This window comes from Centroberyx affinis, unplaced genomic scaffold, assembly GCF_046629955.1.
Source record: "Centroberyx affinis isolate AG114_WGS23_722 - 3 ecotype Tasmania unplaced genomic scaffold, CSIRO-AGI_Caff_v1 ptg003065l_1, whole genome shotgun sequence".
In the NCBI taxonomy this organism is placed as follows: Eukaryota; Metazoa; Chordata; class Actinopteri; order Beryciformes; family Berycidae; genus Centroberyx; species Centroberyx affinis.
Window position 1 is genome coordinate 139,871 of NW_027281150.1, and position 22,630 is coordinate 162,500.

The 22,630-nt window shown below is 41.8% G+C and overlaps 1 protein-coding gene across 2 annotated transcripts in view; it reads left to right on the forward strand.

Moving 5' to 3' along the window:
* The first annotated feature begins 73 nt into the window (after positions 1–73).
* commd10 (COMM domain containing 10) overlaps positions 74–22,630 on the forward strand; it is a 47,981-nt gene continuing 25,424 nt past the window's right edge. Inside the window, exons 1-6 of one of the 2 annotated variants that reach the window (XM_071537554.1) lie at positions 74–195; positions 546–636; positions 1,737–1,847; positions 2,489–2,644; positions 5,087–5,197; positions 16,129–16,182. In XM_071537554.1, coding sequence (XP_071393655.1) covers positions 167–195; positions 546–636; positions 1,737–1,847; positions 2,489–2,644; positions 5,087–5,197; positions 16,129–16,182 — 552 coding nt within the window. In that variant the 5' untranslated portion in view covers positions 74–166. Of the gene's footprint in view, positions 196–545; positions 637–1,736; positions 1,848–2,488; positions 2,645–5,086; positions 5,198–16,128; positions 16,183–22,630 lie in introns of those variants that run through there. The other variant, XM_071537553.1, reaches the window with a different exon arrangement.

Sequence of the window (22,630 nt, forward strand, 5' to 3'; positions counted from 1 at the left end):
TCTGAATATTACGCTTCAGTGTGAGCGTTTTTTTTTACGCAGCTTTGACTATCACGTGCATCGTCTTGTGACAACAGGAAGGGAGAGATGACAGCAGTGTTGTGAAGATGGTGCTCTGACAAATTTAAACTCTTTATCGCTTATTTAAAGAACACAAAAGGCAACCATGGCTGCTATTATTAAAGAGACTCAAAGGTAGGCTTGTGCGTTATTTTCCCCTGTAAAGGAAAAAGAAGTCTTGCAGTAGCTTAGTAGCTATCATTTCGAGTCACGACAGCATCTTACAAGTCTCCATAAAAATGACAGTTACTTTGATTTGGTGCCTAAACGTTAGACATTTTACCCTAGCTAAGCTTCATATGCTCCTGCTCTCTTTAAACTGTCTCTTCATCAGGTTTCTTCCTCTGTCATTTGTCGTGACCACGTTTTACTCGACCTGCCTGGACCCTATAGGGCTATTTGAATACACACAGCATTGTTAAACATGTGTGCTGTGTTATTGTAGGGTGTCTGTGGTCGTTAACGTTGACGCTTAATCCAAACAGCATAAAAGAAGCGGTGACTTTCATCAACGCGATTGACGTGAACAAGTTCTCGAGGCTGATCTCCCGCATCGTACAGAAGCTTCATCTGAAGGTACAGCAGCCTGCAGTGTTATCTGCATCAAAGACAAGAGGGTTTTTCAACAGAACAGGGACAGCAGTGCATACATAATGACTGGAGCATCAGTCAGGCACAGCTCTAATGAACCCACACATGCCTGGCCCTGGGATAGTTGATCACACCAGTCTAGTTCATTTCACAGGACTAGTTGGCTGCCATTAATCATCACTCAATCATCCCCAAAACAATTCGTCCATTTATTTTTATTTATGGCATGCCAAGAGAAATAATTCATCAGCAGGGCAATGGTTTAAAAGAAAATAATGCTTTTGATGCCATGTTATTAATATTTTGAGCCTTGCCACTGCTGTAAATGTGGCTATGATGCTGCTCTGTTGTCTATGTGTGTCCTTGTAAATCAATTACCTTTCATAAAGTTTATTGTGCATTACTAGTTAATACATGCTCCTGCCATCGAAAAAAATATCCCATAACTCCATTGTTGATATCCTCTTTTTCTCAAGTTGTATTGAAACTTAACATGGTTCTTTATGTGCTGGGCCCTAGCACTAAGGCTGGGTATTGGCAAGGACCTCACGATACGATACGTATCACGATACATGGGTCACGATACGACGGTATCACGATACATTGCGATAGGATACATAATGCGATACATTGCAATATTCTACATAATTTACTGAAAATTTTAAAATTGAGCTGAAAATGCAATTTGCTGTGTACCACCTGGGTAGTCTAATATGTACATCAAATTATATTGATAACTCAGCGGACAAATTGAGTCAAAACTATTTAATTCAAAGGGATTTGAGGGAAATTTAAGGACATTTTAAATCCATTTAAAACATCAATAATTTTTTTTAATGTATCGATACGAGGGGCTGGAAAATCAATACAGTATCATGGAAAAAAATATTACAATACTCAGCTGTATCGATTTTTTTGCACAGCCCTACCTAGCAGCCACATAATCCATTCACAAGCCATTGGATATATTATTAAGTGCATGTTCCTCAATCAGAAAAAAAGCCTTTCAAGTATTTATTCATTCTTGAAAATGTGACCTTTTGAATTACTCATAAGATGGCAATGATTTGTGTCTTTCTTCATAGGGAGAGCGTACGTTCAGCGAAGAGGAGGAGCAGAAGCTGGAGGCTGCTCTGTCTTTGGACAAACAGGCTCTCAGTCTCGTCCTGGAGACTGCGGCCTTTATTCTAGAGCAGGTGAGAGCTTCTTACAGCCTTTGTTCAATTATTATCAGGGTTTTCACCTGTTGTATAAGGGGTTTTGTTTGGGAATAGGTAGCTCAGCGATGTCTAAGAGTACAACAATTATAAGGGGTCAACATTAGGTGACTGGATCTCATCGAGGAGACATAAGTAAGCAAAACACTATGTAAATGAATTCAAATGCCTCAGATAAAATATGAAATATGAAAAAAAAACACTCAGGGTGTTTAAATTTAGACAGGGAAATTCTTGACCATTGGTGCCTGTTGATCTGGATAAGTCCAGTTCTCCAGCTGGGTCGCTGTTGTACAGTATTTGTATTGTGAGTGTGTGTGTGAGTGGTTGCGTTGTGTCACTGCTGTGTTGAGTGTTAGTTTTAAAGGGGGAGTGTTGGTGCCATTTGAGTGGCTGTTAGTGTTGCTAGCATCATTGTCACTAGTAAAACATGGCTTATAGTAGCTTTTATTATAAGCATATAACTACGGTACCCTAAAAACTGAATGTTGTGTTAGTGTTAAAGGGAGTGTTGGTGTTGGAGGAGTGACCGTTAGTGTTTCTGATAGAAAGCAATTATTATATGAATAATTGCAGTACAGTCATCTCTCCTCTCCTCTCCTCTCCTCTCCTCTCCTCAGGCAGTGTATCAAAACGTGAAGCCGGCCGCTCTGCAGCAGCAGCTTGAGGCGGTTCATCTGAGCCCAGACAAGGCTGAGGTGTTTTCTCAAACCTGGGCCACCGCAGGTCCTGAGCTGGTGGAGAGGCTCAGGCACAGTGTCTTTGCCCCCAAAAAGGTAAGGCTGATGGGCATATTTACCTGTCTCTTGGTCCTAGTCCCAACCAGATGTACAGTCTGGGAAGCTGCTTGGATGCAGCTGACAAGTCTGTAACAGAGAGGTTTGGTTTGCTCTTGGATCTGAGCAACTCCTTTAGGAATCAAAAAAATATGTTTTTTTTTTGCCAGGTCCTGTAATTAAATGGATGTCAGCTCCCACTCTTCAGTTTCAAATTACTTACTAACTATTTATTAGTTAATAATGCTCAAAAACTTTGAGCATAATTTAATTCTGAAATAAACGGTTTTGTGTAAATCCCTACTCTTTGGATTGACAGAGTCACACCTCGTACAACTCACAAATCTTATCACTATATTTTTTTTAAAGTTGCTCCTCTGTACAAGTTGATTAAGCAGAGACACTTCAAACAGTTTCCCTTTCAAAGTGGAGTGGATAGTCAGAGAAGCAGAGGGACTTATTACCAATTTAACACTAAATAAATATGCAGTATGTATTATGCTACAGTTGTTGTTGTTATACCTTCATGTCTAGTAAGTCATCCCTCTCTCCCCCATGAGTCTCTTGCTACTTGTTGGACTAACAGTAGACAGTGAGTGACAGCCATTTAACTTCTGCCTTGGCTTTGGGGAATAGTCAAGTCACACAAGGAGGACAGAATCGGCCATAGAAATGAATGAAAAAAAAAACTGAGCATAAATGAATAAATACATGAGTAAGACAATGTATTAACAAGAAGAATGCTTGTTTTTCTTCCCCATTTACATATTTCCCTATTTATTTGTGTGTTTGTCCGTGCTGTGATAATGGGGCTGCGTCAGTTAAACACATGCAGGTGGTCATAAATTCACAATTAGACTTTAAGTTGGTCACTGCCAAGAAGACTGGCCAGGCCAATTACTGTGATGATTGATGTTGTGATTTCCAGAGAATGAAGACATTTGGCTTCTACTGCAGAGACAATAATGTTTTTTATTGTAGACTAATGTGTGAACTAATAGTTTCATCGCCATGCCTTAACTAGTGTCGGACACTATGGCCACTGAAAAATTAGCATATTATGGAGCAGGAAATGCAGAAATACAGAAATAAATTAATAAGGAAATATATATATATATATTTTTAATTATTTATTAAATTATATTCATGTTCATTGTTTCCATGTATTTATTAACAGGTTTCTCTGCATATTATCTTATACATGTATTTATGTATTTAATCATAGTTTTATATATTTATTAATTTATTATTCATTATGGCCAATTCTATCTAATTCAAGTAAAATGAAAAACACTATAGAGTTGTGATGTTTTCAAGCAACATCTCTTGTCAGTGTGGATGTTGTTGTTGCTGTGAGTGATGTGGCACAGCCCCTTCCCCTTGGAGTCAGACTCCTCACACCTGTCTCCTGATGCTGTGGAAGCATCTACAGCCTATAAGTCACATTTGGTTTATTATTATGGCCTCTCTCTGCATCATAAAACACTTAACTGCCCTACCTCAGCTCAGTGCTGCTAATCTATCACACTGCTACAGCTGACTGATGAGGTATCACTCTGTAAATCAGCCAGACAGTCAGTGAATTGGTAAGGTTGGTGAGAGGAGACGCTACAAGGTTTTTGCCTGATTTTTGCATCAAATAGGCCTTCCCAATTTTAGGTATTTGGAGGTGAAAATGCCACCTCATGGTTCTTCATAGAGGCTTTGACAATTTCTTTGGAATTTCTGAATTGAAAATATGTCTTGACAGTGGCAAGAAATTTTGTAGCTTGCACCCATCTTCAGTCAGCTAGACCTGTTGTGATTTACTATTTGTAATCCTTGGGCAGATTAGTTACTGATAGATTGTATTCTTCATGTCTATTTGACTATTTAGATTTGTTTACTAATTATCTTTATAAAGTGTTTTTGCATTATCTAATCTTGATTTAATTTGATATACTTTATTCATCTCCCAAAGGGGAAATCCTCTTTTCACCCTCTTGTTGGAGGATGTAGTATCTGGGACCGGGCTTGGAATCGAACCCGTGTCCGTCTTGCTGTGGCAACGGCGCTAACCACAAACCACAGTGCCGCCACTTTCTGAATCTTGAATCGCTAAGTGCTATATTGATTGTGGGTGAGCATGTTCATGGGTGTGTATTTGTGTGTTGGCTGCAGGGTTTCCTGTAGAATTTTTTAATTGTAGCTCTGAGACCCAGATTTGCTCCTGGGCCCATTCCAGGATCAGATCCAATAGGTGTTGCAGTTTAGGAGGCTCTTATTTGAATATTTATATCATTATGTATGGATATCCTCTTTTTTCCTGCTGTAATTGCAACTCTCATTGATTTTTGTGTCCAGTATAGCCAAATCATGACTTTTCATTGTATCTACATTTATCTCACAGTGAGCTAAATGAATGTAAAGAAAACACTGGATGTGTGTGTGTGTGTGTTCCAGCTGGAGCATGTTGGCTGGCAGTTGAACCTGCAGATGGCCCAGTCCAGCCAAGCCAAACTGAAGGATCCCAGCGCTATCCTCCAACTGGGGCTTCGCAGTGAAGACTCTGAGGTATGAACACACACACCTGCGTATGTGTACACAGTACACACACAATGTAAATGTCATTCTCTCTCTTGCTCTTTTTCTCTCACACATCTGCAGAAATCTACACACACACGCACACACACACACACACACACAACACAAGTAGAAAACAGATATTTGTTATCAATTCTAAGCAGAGAACTGTTCAGTGCTCACTCCTCCTTGAGGAACCAATTTGTCCTTTATCCAATCTATCCCTCCTTCTTTGCCAATAGATCCTAATCCCTTTGGTGTCTCTCTTGACCCTGAGGTACATCTGGGTCCAGAGCAACTGCAGTATAAAGACCAGAGACCAGGAAGCTTGTTATCCAAAGCCTCCAGGGTCTCTTTATTATCTTTAGAGGCTTACACTGTGGCTAGGACTATATGTGCATTTATTGGGTGCTTATGTTGTAGCTAACACTGCACTGTCCGTTTATTTAGCCCTTGTGTTCCCATTTTTTTACCTAAACATTTAGGGCCTTATTCAGCTATTCACTGTTTTGATTTAAATATTATTATTGTTATTATTATAAGTAGTAGTAGTAATATTATTTACATCACAACAGAAAGTATTAAAAGTTTTAATACGGAATATAAACATAAAAATGGAAACATGATAGACCCCCCCAAAAAATGGAAATGCACACAAGTATATGGATTTGCATTGCACTGTTTCCATTCATTTGTATTCTCCAGAGTTTGTTTGGATCCCTATTAGCTAATGCTGCCTAGTTACTGTAATAGCCGGGACCTTGAGGGTCTGCCTGGCTCATTTCTGTCTCGTCCATTGGGAGATAGATTGTTTTCTAGTCTAGCTATTGCACAAATGAGGACTTCAAAGCTTTTAAACCTTGGCAGTTTTTTTTTGTTTCTTTTTACATTAAATTACATTAAACATTTCTATGAGAGTGTAAAAAAAAGTATGTGATCTGTGAATATCTCATTTTACTAGATTTGGTGTTTTGATTCTGCTATACACCTTAACAGCCTCAAATATTGACACAGCTGATGTACAGTAAGATTAATCAGGTGTTGTTGTTGTTTTGTCAGATATTTGAAATATATTCAGCATTCTGGCTTAATAGTAAATGTGGCAGCAGGCCAGACCTGCATATTAAACTCTTATATCGCGTAACAGAAAATTTGAGATTTCAGAATGTTAAATTAAATGTTAAATGTTGTTATTTAATGTTAAAATATGGTGCATCTTTTCATTGCAACATGAGGGCTTCAGAAAGGTTTTTAGGTGCCTTATTTATGTCGCAAAGTTAGGTGTGTGATCTTAGAGTCTCCGCCTTTCCCTGTACAAAACCCATCCCACTGGCAAACTTTATCACCTTTGGCTGTCACAAAACAAAACAAAGCAAAGCCAAGGAAAACTGTGCCAATAGGCTTTTCTTATTTTCTTTGAATATGCCAGAATCAGCCACAAGGTAGTATGGTGGCATTCTCTTTAGATTGCTTTTAGGCATTTATATGATGCTGTAGACTACAGCAGCTTAACATAATAACAATTTGTGTGCCACCTTCATCTCAAGCAGATCCTAGTTCCCAGTTATTACTGTAATATTCCTGTTGTCACAAAAATAAAGCATCATTACTACAGATTCTAAATACTAGACAGGACAGCTGGTTGTTAGCATAGATTGCAAATTTTTGTCTAGGCCTTTAGGCAATTGACTGGTCTACTTTAAAAGATTTTTTGCCACAAAATGGTGGGACTGATTATTCCCCTAGCCTTGTTCTAGCTGACTAGTCAAGTGTCTCTTTTGTATGCTGCTTAGTATTCTGTCCCTAGAGAATGCCAGCCCAGCTCAAACATGGAATTAGGGATGACATATTCAAATTGCTGCTGTCCTTAAGTGTGGGCCTATAGGCTTAAGCTAGAGAAAATATATGTTTTTCTTTATCTCCTTGGATGCAACAGCGGGAGGATTTTACTGTTTTTCACCACATTCTCCCCAGGCTAGAAAGACGAATTAATTTATTTAAATCCACTTACACAATTCCCCTCGTGGGTGGAGATAGCCAGGGGGCTGAAGCAAGACTAGGTTAATAGTGTAGAGGGAGCTGCCACAGTTCACCAACAACTTCACTTAACAACACTGAGGCGCACTTCCTCTGATAAGCAGCAGGGGGCACTGTTGTCCCACAGGAAGGAAAGGGTCTCTCAGTGCCAGTGATAGCTGGATAGGATATCTCGTTTAAATTTGTATTTAGGCAGTCTGAGTGTGCACAGTTTTTATTTCCATTGGTGTTTCCTGATTAGAGTTTCCTGTCAGTAAGTTTGTTTTCTCCAAACTCTGTGAATTGCACAGTGTAAGTTCTGGAATGTCAAAACATTGCGATGACTGAGAAGTAAATTAGTTGCAAATAGCAATGAAACACCACTGCAAGTGTCATTCTAATTACACTGCAGATTTATAACGCCTTTGCCGCTAAGTGTCTAAAAGAGGAGAAGAGAAAACTGCGAATAGGGGAAATTAGAGGATTAAAGGTGACAGAGGAGAGGAGAAGGGAGAAAGGGAGGGGAGGAGCAAGGAGATGAGAGAAAATATGAGGGTGAAGGAGAGGAGGTGAAAACAAATAAAATAGGAGCAAAATAATGAAGATAAGGAGGATAAAGGAAAGGAAATGAAAGAGAAGGAGAGGAAGGCAAGGAGGGACCATCTGTATATTATTGATTGAATGGAAACCAAGCGGAGAGTTAGAGACTCTTCCATCTGACCAGCCTCCTGCTTCATTAGCACTCTCCCTGAGGAGGAGGAGGAGGAGAGCTAGGGTGCTTCATATCTCCTTCACTAAACAGTATGTGACATATCCCTACAGTACAGTACAGTGGAGGAGATGTTAGGAGACATATTAGGGGAAATTAGTAGACTGCTTTTTAGGATAGGATTTTTCCATTTCCCTTGAAGGATGTAATTTTAAGGGATTTTTTTTTTACTTTTACTTTTCTTAACCTTTTCCTCCCTCCTCTCAGAGTAGGTGGATTAACAGTACATAACAGAAATTAAATTTAATACATCACTACCATGGAATAGGCAGGGTAGCCACCCCACCTATGGTAGCTGCTACATGCCAGAATTGAATTTGTATTCAGTGGATTCAGTGGAGAGTTGTTGTGCTTTGTGGTGCTGTTTCATAGGCCTCCGCAGCATGAAAACTGTGTTGGGGAAACATCGCAATACATTTTGCACACAGGTAAATATCCTCACGCCTATGTCTTAATGTTCCTAGTGTGGACCATAGTTAATCCTTAGAAGAAGAAGTGAAACAGACCTCCCAGTATACAACATGTTTCATTCATTGTAGATATAGTGTGGGTTCTGTCGTCTAGTGTAGCACCATCCCTAAGGATAAGCAGCAGAGACAGAACAACTCAGACTCCCTCACCATGCATAAAGGCCCGCCTCCCTAGTGGTCTCTACTTTACTGGACTATCAGGAGGAGGAGGAGGTGGAGAAGGAAGTGGATCAGGAGAGGGAATAGAGGGAAGAAGATGAGGATGAGGGGAAGGTGATGAGGAGGAGGGGGAGGAAGAACAGAGAAAAGGAGATGAGGACGAGCAGGAGAGGGATAAAAGGAAGAAGAAGGCACAAGAGGAGGAATAAGATGAGGCAGAGGAGAAGAGGACGGGGGGAGGTGACATGGAGGAGGAAAGGAGTGGAAGGAACAGGGGGAGGTCTTGTGTACATTTCCCTCACTGTTCATTGTGGCATGTATGGAGTGTGGAGCGTTGGGAGTAGCGGATTCCCCTGTATGTGGTAGTAGTAGTAGTAGTTTTGGGATTCTACATTTCCCTCTCCATCATGTATGGGATGTCCCTTTAGTTCAGGCATTAACAGTTGCAGTTATTAATGGCTTGCAGAGCTTAGCGTTCATCGCAACAACTGTAAATGTATCCTTTTCTTTTTCAGAAAAAGAAAGAATCTGTGCTGTTTGGTATTTTGAGAGGGTGTTTTCTATGTACGCCACCTAGAATACAGATCACCAGATTTAGTCATTTGCCAACTGCACAGACCTTGAAATAGAAGTGCACAATCTACCCATTTTAATTCTGAAGTGTATTGGTTTGGTCTCTGTGGGACAACGCTGCGCTTGAGGAGGAGCAACACCGACACTAGTGGACTGTTTTGTGCCCAGTATCTGGTGCACACGTCTCTTCTAATGTTGGTTGCTGGACGTGCCTTAGTAGAGTACGTATTGCATGCATGTCTTCTGTCCACTCTGTTTTAGGGTGCTGTGCAGTTTCTCCTTCACTTTTTATCAGTGTTGGCCAACTCACGGGTGCCCAGGCCCAGGGACTTGTAAAATTTCAGGGGTCAAGAGACCTCGGAATTTGAGGCAAAGGAATTATATAAGAGAGAAGAAGATCAAAACTGAGACACAATTAGCAGCCTCCTAGTTTTTAGATGGTTGCCTCTGTTCTAGAATAACTAAGACACATGCCACATTGGCCTACAAAGCATAAGGTCAAACCTTGACTGATGAAAGGCATAATGAGCAGAAGGCATAATGAGTGGAAGCCATTCTAGAAATGTTATGGCATCTATTTCTCATTAGTGCTACAGTATTTTTGCAAATATGTCCTGGTTGGAATTAAGACAATGATTATCTAACTAAATGTCTACTGCTACACTTGTGCGTAGTTAAGCTTAGTGTGCAGTCTAGTGTGCCTGTACAGCATACTGTACGCCTGCATGTACAATAAGGAAGAGCACTATGAGCTCAGGCACACTGCACATCTGGTGAGACAGAGCTCACTTTATCTCTCTTTCTTTCTCTCTCTCTCTCTCTCTCTCTCTCTCTCTCTCTCTGTCCTCTGTGTCCCTCTGTCTTTCTCTCACCCGTTCTCTTTTTGTTACTCTGCCATTTTTGCTCCCTTTTTCCCTTATGTCCATCCTCCTCTTTCCTAATACTTGTGCAAGTAGACACTATGATGTCGCTTTGATGAGTCTGAAAGTTGAAACCCCTTGACAGTCTTGGTGTCTGTCTCTCTCTCTCTCTCTCTCTCTCTCTCTCTCTCTGTCCTTTGGCATTAGAATGAGCCACTGCTCCGCCGTCCCAGGGGAGGCTGACATTCATAATACAGAACATCCACTTGCGAGGCAGACGCTGCCGATTTCAATATTTATTGTGGACACGCTAGGCCGCAAAGGCCCAGGATAATAGCTAGTGAGCTAATGTAGCTTCTATATGCTGGCTCAGACTTCAAAGGATGTCTGTAGTTGATAGCTTCAGACAGACTTGATGAGAATTGATGAAGTAGTAAGGCTCTTAGAGTTTCAAACAGCAGCAGGAAAAAATTAGGTAAATATAGCTTTAAAGCAAAACTCCACTCCAAAACATAATTTGCATATGTTCCTCCTATGATCTTAGACAATTTGATCAAAATTTGTGAACATGAACAACTTGAACCCAAAATCTACTTGATGTGACTCTACTGTGACTCTGCATTGTGTCAAGACAGACAACCTCAAGCTACTCTACTGACAGTGAGCTGGAGAATGACTTTGTGCACTTCTAGCAACAATTGAGCAATTAAAATGCATCTATTCTACAGACAGTTCTTTCTTGAATGCCAAGTGCACCAGTAGTATGCATTAGTAAGCATGCAGTCGAATGTGCAGTAGTTTTACAATGGCTACATCTGTATTTAGTCTCAAACCTCTCATAGAGGAGTGCCTGCAAGCGTCATAGACAGCCCCGCTGTTAATTGTGCTCATTCATACACAAGTGCTACTGAATTATCTGAAAGATCATATTTCTACCAGATCAGTAAGCATAGCAGCTTCTTCGATTCTGCTACATTTGCGTCACTCTACCTCAACATAAGCACCGCTTCTTTTTCTAGCGTCTTCTTTGTTACAGTTCCCAAAAATAAATGTCATAGTGCTATTTTCCCTTTCTTTTATTTGTGACTTATTCATGAGTGAATCTTCCATTTGTTGTTTGAAATTTTTGTGTCAAGTTGTCCCCAGCCAGTACCAAATTATAAGCCAACTAATTTTAGTTTGTGGAAACCTGCTTGTTTTTGTTATCAAAGCATCAGACATGAAAGACTTTTCTTCATGTGATTCTAATTTATTTTCTCTGTTCTGGCTTTCAGCAGCAGTGCTGTAATCACAGAGGAACGGAAGCTTTTTGTTTGAAAGCGCACACACCCGCACGTACACGAAGATGCACAGACATACACACTCACGCACATTGAGCCCTCACAGTGAAGGCTGCGACCTTATTTATTAAAACTGAGAGATGAAGAATGCAATTAAACATCCCATTTGACTTGTGTGAGGACTGAGGAGGTGCTGTGATCAGCACCTCCCTGAACATCCCTCCCTGCTCCGCTCTGCCTCACATCTCGCTGTCAAAGCAGCATCGAGAACAGCGGGCCAAACTCTGAACACAACGCAAAGCTCCCCTGAAAAGTTACATAAAGCCTGCTTCTTGCCTCCCACAGGCTCTGTCATGTAGCCCCAACAAACAACACTTGCACAGCAGATCCAACCTTTTTATTTATCATTGGAGGGATTACATGGCCAGATCAATATATTGGAGAGCTCTGATGTAAACGCTACCACATTCAAATCCTCTGCACCAAGCCACCCACCAGCCAGGGAGGACAAAGGCAGCTCTGTCTCAATCTCTCCTTGCCTTGCTCTACATGTCCCAAGATGCTTTGTTGCTTTGTGTGCACATCTTTTTAAGTCTCTCTCTCTCTCTCTCTCTCTCTCTCTCTCTCTCTCTCTCTCTCTCTCTCTCTCTCTCTCTCTCTCTCTCTCTCTCCATCTCTCTCTCTCTCCATCTCTCCCTCTCTCTCTCTCCATCTCTCTCCCCCTCTCCCCTTGGTGATTTGTTATTCTCCTGTGGGATTTGGGATCCCATTCAGCAGGAACCCATTGTTCAGCTCTTATCCATTCCTGAGGATGGGCCCCGCAAGGCAGAATGGCTGGCTGTGGGTGCTTCCCTCTCTCCCTCTCTCCCTCTCTCCCTCTCCCTCTCTCTCTCTCCCTTCACCCCACTCTTCGCCTCCTCACTCCTTGCTCTATGCCATACAATGATGTCATGGCTTTTATTTGCTTCAGGGGTACCCACTGATTCTCTCTCTCTCTCTCTCTCTCTCTCTCTCCCTCTCTCACTCTTTATCATGCTCTCTCTCTCTTTCTCTTATTCAGTCCCTTTCCCAGATTCTTTTGCCTCTGAAAAGGCTCCTGGGGGATTTGGGGATGTTTGGATGTTGTTTAGCACACCCACGGTACATGCTTGACACCCAGATAGGGATGCCGTCAACCCGGCAAATCCAACCGCAACTCCCATTTAAATCTCATTGATTTAGCATCCCTCTTTTATTCTCACATCTCCCACTCCTGTGATCAGCTTTTATTTCTCTCTGTTTATTCAGCCCTTTTTGTTTCACACCCAGTTTGTGAGTAATCATTAATCCCCCGATAATGTGGTTCCATTTTGCAGTAGCCGGTAGCAACGGTAAAAGTGTGCTTAAGACCGAGATCGTCAGATGTGTATGTGTGTTTTTTTTCTTCATTTCAGTAAATTTTTTTTGTTAGAGTTTATTTTAGAGAAGCTGCTTTAACTCTTGGCTGAAATATACTGGAGTGAGAAATCTGTTTCAGCTGAAACAAGGCACACTGATTGCAGAACAGCAGAGCCAAATCACATCCATTCATTCCGGTGAAGGTTGGCTGATAGGCGTAAATGTGAAAAAAGGCTGCCTTTTTTTCTCAAAATATTGTAATAATGCAGACATATTATCACGCCATCATCAGGTTTGGGTATTTATTCATGTTGTTTCTGTTTTGATTGTTCTATAGCATTCTTTTGTTTTCTGAATTGTGCAGCATTTCATATTGACAACAGTTGTCTTTGTCTGCTTGCATTGTGCTGTGATGGGATATAATCGTAGTGAAATGATACCCAGCTAGGCCTTTTGCTTTTCTTGAAATAATGATTATAGTGAGTGGGTTGGAGCCTGGCGCTGTTGTCAACAGACACGCAATGATAGGGCATGGAGTGCTTCCTCCGCCTGTATCAACAAATTGTCACCAGTGTCTTACAGAACAGCCAACCTCTTTGATGTTGATATTTGAGAGTGTATTGTTGAAAGGTAAAGTATAGCTGTAGAATGCAGCCGCTGAGTCCCAAGTGGCCTGAATTCGGTCTACATGCCACAGGTGCACGTTGCTCACACCATAGCTACTAGTCAACAGCATTTCTCTATTCAGCCTGCTAGCCAAGGCTGCTCAGTGCAATGAATTTCTACTTTGGAATGAACTGAATAGCCCTGCATAGAAATGGTAAATATATTGTCTTGCATCATAACTACATTTGTTGATGACACCACATTTGTGTCTGGCATTGTGTTGGAGGTTAGTGATTCAATGTATTTGATCTGTTGGAGGGGCAGCTGAAGTTGACCTGTACCAGGCTTCATCTTCAGGCTTCAGCCATACTGTAAAGTGGAACCCTCTCTCTCTCTCTGCCTCTCTCTCTCACTCACACACATATTATAACCCCCCCCCTCACTGAGTGTGAAAGCGACAGTGTCTACATACCATGGGGGTACAGGCTGGCTGCCTTGGCAATCCACTAGCGCTGCCACATAGTGGAAAAAACGGGTTCTACAGTTGTGAATAGCAGCCATCACCCGCCCCCTCTCCCTTGCTCATGCACATACACACAAACACACACATACATACACAGATGCAAACACACACACAGCCCCACTGCCTATGACCCCCACTATCTCTGTGCCAACCCCATACATTAAAATGCATACTGTTTCAAAATGGAGGCCCTGGCTGAAGGGGTTGAGTGCCACTTATCCAGGAACCTGGCACACTGCTTGTTAGTTAGGAAAGGCTCACACTACAAGATTTTGGCTGGCTTAGCTCTTATTTATACCACCCCACACACATTTAGAAGATTAAGGCGAAAATCCTTTGTCATCTCTTTTCTCAGTGGCTTTCTCAGAGGCGCCTCATCCTAAGCAGATTCTTTTACCATAGAAGGCGGCAAACTTGGAGTTAGTAACAAGGAAGTTAACTTTGTTCTGATTGGCACACCTGATTTTGGACTGGAGCAATCAGTCAGGTCATGTTTGTTGATCAGTGGGATACAATAAAATGTGGAGGAACTACCTTGGTGTAAAAGGAGTCTAGCTTGCCAGGCTATTCTAAGAGTACTCCTCAAAATTTGTAGCAAATTTATAGCTTAATTAGTTCAAGAAATCTCATAGTGCGGATCCACCCTTAGTTCATGTCATTTTGCTACACTACATTACCTATCCATGACTGCTCTTTCCAATGCTTGCTGCTCTTCAGCTACAGCACATTGTCGGCACTTTCCAGCCCTGTTGGAAAGTAGACAGAGCTCCTTTGCTTGGCAGCAGAGGCTGGTACATGACATGCCGCCTTCTCTCTTTCTCCGTATCAGGCAACGCTAGCTAGCTGCCACTACCATAATCATCTTGTTATGGCTCACACAAGGCTTGTGTTCCTTGGCTTGTTTATCTTGGCGCGAGAGCTATTGAGTGTCTCCATTCTCCATGGCTCTGCAACGTCAAGCCTCTTGATTTAAAGGCTCTTAGGCATGAGGCTTTATTTTGTGTTTTTAAAAAAAAGACCCAAGGACGGATTTTCGGAAATGATATGAGATGTGAGATCACGGTAAATGTGTGAAAATATGGTTAGTTTTTCACCGCAGCTCTTGGGTTATTGGTTAATAAAAGGTGGTGATCTGTTAATTTGATTATGGTACACGAATAACACACACACCCACACACTATGAGTTGAAAGATTCATTTAGGTACATTTCTCCAGATAAAAATTATTTTGCAATTTGATTCTGAGTTCCAGGATTGAAACGAGTTGCGCTGAAAGGCTTGTAAACAGTAAGCCTTGCATAAATAGTCTAGAGAGGTGTAGCTTCCTCTGCCAATGGTTAGACTGCCACCGCTAGTCATTCTAATTCAGGGTTCGTCAGTTTTCAGGTGTTTAATGTACCTTGTCTCCTCTCAATGTTTGCACCCTCCATTTAGGAAGTGTTGTATGTGTGAACATGTAAAAGCATCTTGTTAAACCAGGCTATTTCCAGACATTGTTTCTCTTGTCAGGTGCCATTCAGACAGTATATAGCCTATAGGTTGCTTTTAAACTTCTCACCAGTGTGTTTCTCCCTCTCTCTGCTTTTGTCTTTTTTTCTTGTTTACTCTCTTTATCTCTCTTTTTATCCCTCTGTCCATCAAGCCTTCTGTGGGCCTCTGCCTCTCTTCTCTCTCCATCTCTTTATCTCTGTCTCTGCTCTTCTTCTTTGCCTGTAACTCTATTTCTCTTTCTTGCACATATATATTCAAAGTTTCTCTCCTGTACACTGTAACACTCCCAACTTTTTCAATCTTTCTTACCTTCTCTCTGTTGCACATCCTCTGATTCTCTATTGCTCTTTTAGAAGAAGAGAATTGGCGAGTGAATGAGAGGGGGAACATACTGGGTGCAGTTGGTGGAAAAGCTATTTTTGGCTGCTCTAAAGGATGACTCACAGTGACATATGAATAGATAAGAAATGATCCTTCCATCAGTTATGAAAAGCCTGTTTTCCCTCTCCATCGCCACATCCACTCCATCTCTTTCTGTCTGTCTTTATCTTGCCATCTCTGCAATCACTCACTTTCTTTTCAATATTTGACATCTCTCTCTTTCTCTCTTTCCCCTCTCTCTTTTTGTTTCCATCTTAATGAACACCCACCCCTCTTCCCCCCCATCTGCCTGGTTCATTTGTCTGAGTGATATTTAGGGCAGGCATCACGTTGATAGCTACTGCCTGTGACACATGGTGGTGTTAAAAGCACCGCATATGTCTAATGCTATTAAGCATATGTAGCATTTTAATTACAGGGCATACATATCCCAACAATAATGGAGGCGTTGACAGGAGCAGATGCAAGCTAGGCCCTATGGAGGAATCATGACATTACATTATACTGAATAAACGGAAGCAACAGCATGTTCAATTGTTGCTATCCATCATATGAAAAGCAACAGCCTGTCAGATGCTGCTAAACCTGAAACATACCCGTTGGGTTGATGTCAATTTTAAGACCAGCTGTAAACATGCAGAAAAATATGTGACTTGGATATAAGTAGTTGTGCCTTAGACTCTATGGGTCTAAAAGGTACAAATGGCATAAAGACTCCTACTGTGACCGCACTGTGACGTCTTTTTCCCTGGATTTTCGCCTGATGAAGTTTGAGTTTCTGTAGGTGGCACTCTTTCCTTTGTCTGTTCAGCCCTGATGGCTATCGCTTCTCATGCCAACTATCCAGTTCTTCTTCTGTTTATTAAACTCCTGTTGCTGCTGCTGGAAACATAAAGCACAGCAATGCCTGTGCACCACAGGATTTTTCTCATGAAAGACCTACCAGACACCAGGTGTTTAGAACAGCAAATGTAAAGGCGTTCATGTACTGGGTATAGGTTAAGTCACTGTTGCGTTATATCAGTCAGCGATGGAGAGTAGCAAAATTTACATTCATTGATATGAAAAAATACGTAGAAACGTAAAACGTACACATTTTTAGCAGAGAAAGGAGTGATGAGCGCAACTATAGCTTCTGCCCAAGTAGCAGGAGGACAAAACCCCACTGACAAAAGGTACAGTGTTGCATCTTTTTTCTGAAAGTGTATTTGGGCTAGAGTTGTTATCTAAACGTTGCATGGTAGTCATCTAAGTGGGCATGGCTGATTACAGGTACCTACCTACCACAAGAAAAGAATTATGAGATGGTGTTGAAAAGGTCTTTGTTCCTGTCAGACTGAGTCATATTCCTTGTGGTTTGTCTGTTTGTTTCCTGATAATGTAGGTCAGAGAAAATCCATTAAGGAAAAAAGACAGACATGACCCAGAGAGAGAAGAGTATCCCTTATTCTACATGTATTTGTCAGCCTGCTTGTCTGTCTGTGTGCGTGTTTCTACTATCACACTATATAATACCTCATGTTAGCTCCAGGTCCTAGCTAGCCAGCTATATGAGGGATTTATTTTTTTTTGTTTGCAGCTTTAGCAACCGTGTCGGTTCCCCTGTAGCATGTCTGATGGGAGCCGAACACTCCGTTCTTTGTTTGGAGCCTGCACCATGAATTATAGATACAGGAAGCTGCTTCGATATGTCACTTTCTCAGGCTTGGCAGAACACACACTCGAGAACGCTAATGCAGACACACGCACACACACGTGCACAGAGATGCGCATACCGAGACGCAGACACTTACACATACACACGGGTTCATGTGCATATAAATCCAGCCAAATTCACACACATGGATGCACGCATAAACACAGTTGAACACATAGACACAAACACACACATCAGGTGGCATCCTGGGAAACTGTTCATATTTTGAGTCTTTTCAGAGTCGCCCACAGCGTTCCAAATACATCCACTCCTGGAAATCCACTCTGGCTTTGGTTGCTGTTGCTGCTGTTGTCAAATCTTAACTCTCTACAAGCGTAGGAACACACAAACACACAAACACGCACACACGCATGCACAGGCTGTTGTTGACTCTCACCTCAGTACAAGCATAGGCACACACGCATGCACACACTCACTGGATAATAAGGATATCAACACGTTGTCACAAACTCTTTGCTCAAGCGACTTACATCAGCCTGTAGGGATAAGCATGCCTTATCTTGTTTTGTACTGTTACTTGACTTTTTTATATTAACAAGAGAGAAAAATCACACACACACAGATTCACAAACTCTTTGCCAGGAATTGTAGCGGTAAGCATATGTTTGATAGGCCTGAGGTAAGTGGTCACTATCTAGGTAGGTGAACTGTATTTCTCCTCTGCTGCAAAAACTATTGATAATCCACACTACTCTATTGTCCTGTGTGTGCCTGTGTGTGTGTGTGTGTGTGTGTGTGTGTGTGTGTGTGTGTCTCTGCATGTGTGTGTTTTGCTTGCAGACATACAGTACAGGTTTGTCCTTAAAGGGTAACTGCACTCAATTTAACAATTCCCACATCTTATTCCTTTGTTCTAAGACAGTCCAATCTATATTTGGGAACATGAACAACTCTCTCTCCTAAAGCCTGAACACAGTGAAGTAAGATTCAACCGTGTGATGTTATCAGGTATCAAATCTGGAGCTGCTCCATCGACAATAAATTGAGAAAGATGGTACATGTGTCTAGAAAAGCACCCAGGGGCATTTTCCGGGAATAAGGGTTGGCCTACATGTTGTGGTACAGAACTGCCAAAACCACTATAAAAAACCAGAGTGTGAAAACTCAAACAAACCTGCTGTGGATCCATAACATCAATGTCCCATTCCTTAGTCTGTAGAGCAACTCCAGGCTTGCACAGCTCAAGTTTGACTCGTAGTAATTTGGTTTGTGGCTCTGGGAGAGAGTTGTTCATGAACACAAATATTTATTGGACCATCCTAGGCTAATGGAATAACGTATATGAATTCTTAAATTTAATGGTGTTCTTTTTAACGTCTGTGCAAATTGAGTAATGGTAAGTGTTGCTTACTGTGGCAGCAATGATATTCTAAGGCCATTAGCTGGCCATGATCCGCTGCTGCACTGCGACTGTTTTCTAAATGATATAGGAGGAGAGCAGGGAGAACGGAGGAGTAAGCACTTTTCTTATCATCTCCTTGTCAGATCGTCACAACCACAGCCCTCTATTACACTGCTAATAATAGAGGCCGGCTTTATCTCTTGGATCACTATCGTAGTGGGAGAGAGAGAGAGAAAGATATGCTGCGCGATATTGATAAAACTCATATTGTGATATTTTTTTTTCTGGAATATTGTGAGAAAGAAAGAAGAAGAAAGAGAAACAGACAGACAGGTAGAGAGAGAGAGAGAGACTGCGGTTTGAAGTCCAAAAGCAAGATGTTATGAATGTTTGAGTGGCACCCTAAAGAGGAAAAAATAGTCTATGGGATTAAAGAGAGGGAGTGTGTGTTGTGTCTTGAGTGTGTGTGTGTGTGTGCGTGCTTGCATGTATATGTGTGTGTTTACTAGTGTGCCTTTGTGAATGTACATACACATACAGTCTTAGTAGTGTGTAGGTGTGAATAGGAGGAGCTTGGTTCCCTCCCAGTTTGAGCTGTATCCAGTAGGGTCAGACTGGTAGAGATGGTGCTCTGTCAAACAAGAAAAGGGAATTCAGATTGGAGCCGATAGCTTCCCTGCATCAAGGCCCCTGTATCAAAGCCAGACTCAATCCCCATGCAATCTTGATAGCAAGGTAGGGCAGATAGGCGGAGATTAGCTAGGTGGCGACAGAGAAATTTGTTTGGTCAAAACAAAGCCCAGGGGATGAAAGATGGCTGCAGAAGCATGGATGGAAGGAAAAGCTTGTTGTTTGTTGTGGGTACTGTTGCGTCTTCAGAGGATTGCCGACTTCTTGATGTGAAAGAGGCAGAACAGGATGGGATGTTTTTTAGTTTTTTGAGGAGTTTGAAGTTTTTGTGGAGTTTTTGTGGCATCTGTGAGCTCTGTAGCATATTTTTGTTTTAGACTTCATGTCAAATTTTGTGTGATTTAGATTTAATATATAAGCTTCCAAATTCACGATGTTGCCCACATTTATTTTGATATGCAACAAAGTAATAAAATTTATGAGCCTATTTTTAATGGCTAGTATTATGCAGTGATGTTTCTTTGGGTTATTCTATAACTTTGATCAAGAACATGAGCCTTTCTCTATTGTTTTGAGCAAAAACTTACACAGAACTTGTGTCAGTTTTTTGTAGTTCTGCACTGTCAGAACATTTCTGCACAGTCTGCCTCAGAGTGCAGACTCAGACATTAAGGCTTTGAATACACACACACACACGCACACACACACACACACACACACACACAAATCTGTCTGTCTGTGTCTCTCGTTCTTCCTGAAACACATAAACACACTCTCACATGCAGTGTCCAGCTCCCCTTGGTTTTATATTCTCTTTGCTGTGTCAGGGTGTGCTGTCTGATTCCCCTTTGAATGCACACCCGCGCACTGTGTGTGCGCGCACGTGTGTGTGTGTGTGTGTGTGTGTGTGTGTGTGTGTTGGGGGGGGGGGGTTATGCACATGTGTGTGCATGCATGGGCACCTAAGAGTGTCCTTCTACGTGTCTGTGTGCGTACATGTCTGGATGAGTTGCTGTTCGAGTGTGTGTATGTGAGAGTGTGTATTTCAGAAAGTTTCTTGTCAGTTATAAATAATGGAGAGAGCTGAAGCCAAAAGTGAGAGCAGTCAAACCGCCAGTCTGCTCTTTGATGGTTTGGCCTTTTAAACATTGAAATCCAATTAGGTAGGTCAGGGGCCTGGGGAGCACAACAGAACAGAGCCCAGTCCCACTGCTCTGTCATCAACGGCTTCAAACAACACGCAGGGACAGCTAGCACACACACACACACACACACACACACACACACACACACACACACATGTAAGCACCTCTCTCTCACTCTCTCCCTCTCTCTCTCTCACTCACTCACTCACTCACTCACTCACTCACTCACTCACTCACTCACTCACTCACACACTCACATTCACTTTGTCTTTCTGTGTCTTTCTTCCTCAAGCACACACTCTCACACACGCATTCAGAAATCACTACAACATTGCACACTTAGCTAGCTTAGCTGTAGCTATGTTTCCATATAACTGTCAAGTGGATTTTAAACAAACTTTTGAAATGTAGCAAAAAGTAACATGCTAATTAGGTGCATTTCCATCAGCTGGGTTGAAACAAATTAGTAAACATAGAGCCTACACATGGGAACAGTGTTTATGACATTTCTGGGAGGTCCAGGTGGACAGATATTTTATGGACAGCCTTTTGCTGCAACATTTCAATATGTCCAAAGCAATGTCAAACTGTTGTGCAATGACATTGAACCATTCTTCAGGCCGATCATGCCAAGCCTACATCATTATGTATTCAATAAATTTCCATCTCTATTTTTTGCATAATTTCTTTATCAACAAAAACATTCAGCCTTTTTTTTTTTTTTAAGATTTTATTTTTGGCATGTTATGCTTTATTCGAGAGATAGGAAGGTATGGGAGAAAGAGCGAGGGGAGGACATGCAGCAAAGGACCACGGGTCGGATTCGAACGCGGGTCGCTACGGGAAGGCCTGAGCCAAATGGTACGCGCCCTACTCGGTGAGCCACCAGGGCGCCCCACATTCAGCCTTTCTAATGATAATCATAATGTGCACGTCAGTATCATTGCTGCAATGCTACTGTATCACAAATCACTCATATTATAACTAGGACCATAGAAGATAGTAGTAATGCACTGTTGCATCAGTTAGGGAAAAATAGGGAAAATGTCCAACATTTCCAGTAAATAGGAGTTCTTGATGTGTGATCAGGATAAGACCAGCTGCCAGACACAACTACAGAGTCATCTTTTGTCTCTACACTGAACTGCTGAGATACCAATGGCTTTTTTACTCTCTCCTCGAGCTGTATAACTTTTACAATTGATCTACTATATTTAAGAGAGCAAATGGTACTGAAGTGCACCAAAGATTTTCGCCTGCCTGAAACATTTGCTGCGCTGCACCTTGCACTTTTTAACCCCGGGAATAGAATAGACTTGTATCTTGCATAATAATATGCCAAACCTTAATTTTTGATGGTGTGCAGGTATCCTATCAGTCGCTACTTCTGAAATCCTAGGCATAAAGGTCTGTTGAAATCTTGATGGTAACCTACAGTATGTGAACTTTTTTGCTGTCACGTAAGTCGTCCTTAGGGGCGAACCGGATGAATGCCCGATAGGTTGCGTGATGAGGACCGGCTTCCAGACACAGCCATCGAACCGGCTCCGCTCTGAGCTGCTGAGATAGCAGTGGCCTTTCTACTCTTTCCTCAAGCTGTGTCAATTTGACCATTCAGCTAGCCAAATGTGCCAACCTCATCAAGGTGCCCCGCCTTGCCCTTTTCAATAATTCATCCCCAAATTTGCAGGGGGGAGTTGAGGTTTGTCTAACAGCTTGCAGTACAGGGGAGTGTTCCTTTAATTGGAGTGACATGCGGTCCCTATCGGTCGACGCTAAATGTCATTAGAGAAGCAGCCAAATACCATGTGGTGTTGGAGGCTAAGTCACGCCCGCTAGATTGGAAGTGGCAATATAAACTGTGGTTGACCTGACAGGGATGAATATGATTACGAGTGCAACACTCACGTACACTTACTGCCAGGCCCACTTTATAAACATGAGCCATTCACTCACACTCATTCATACAGATAAAAGCCTGTGAGCTTGCATACTCCTGGGTGTTTTCTCTCTCTCTTTCTTTCTCTCTCCCTCTTCCCCTCTCTTTCTCTCTCTCTTTCTCACTCACACTTTCTCATTCCGTTTT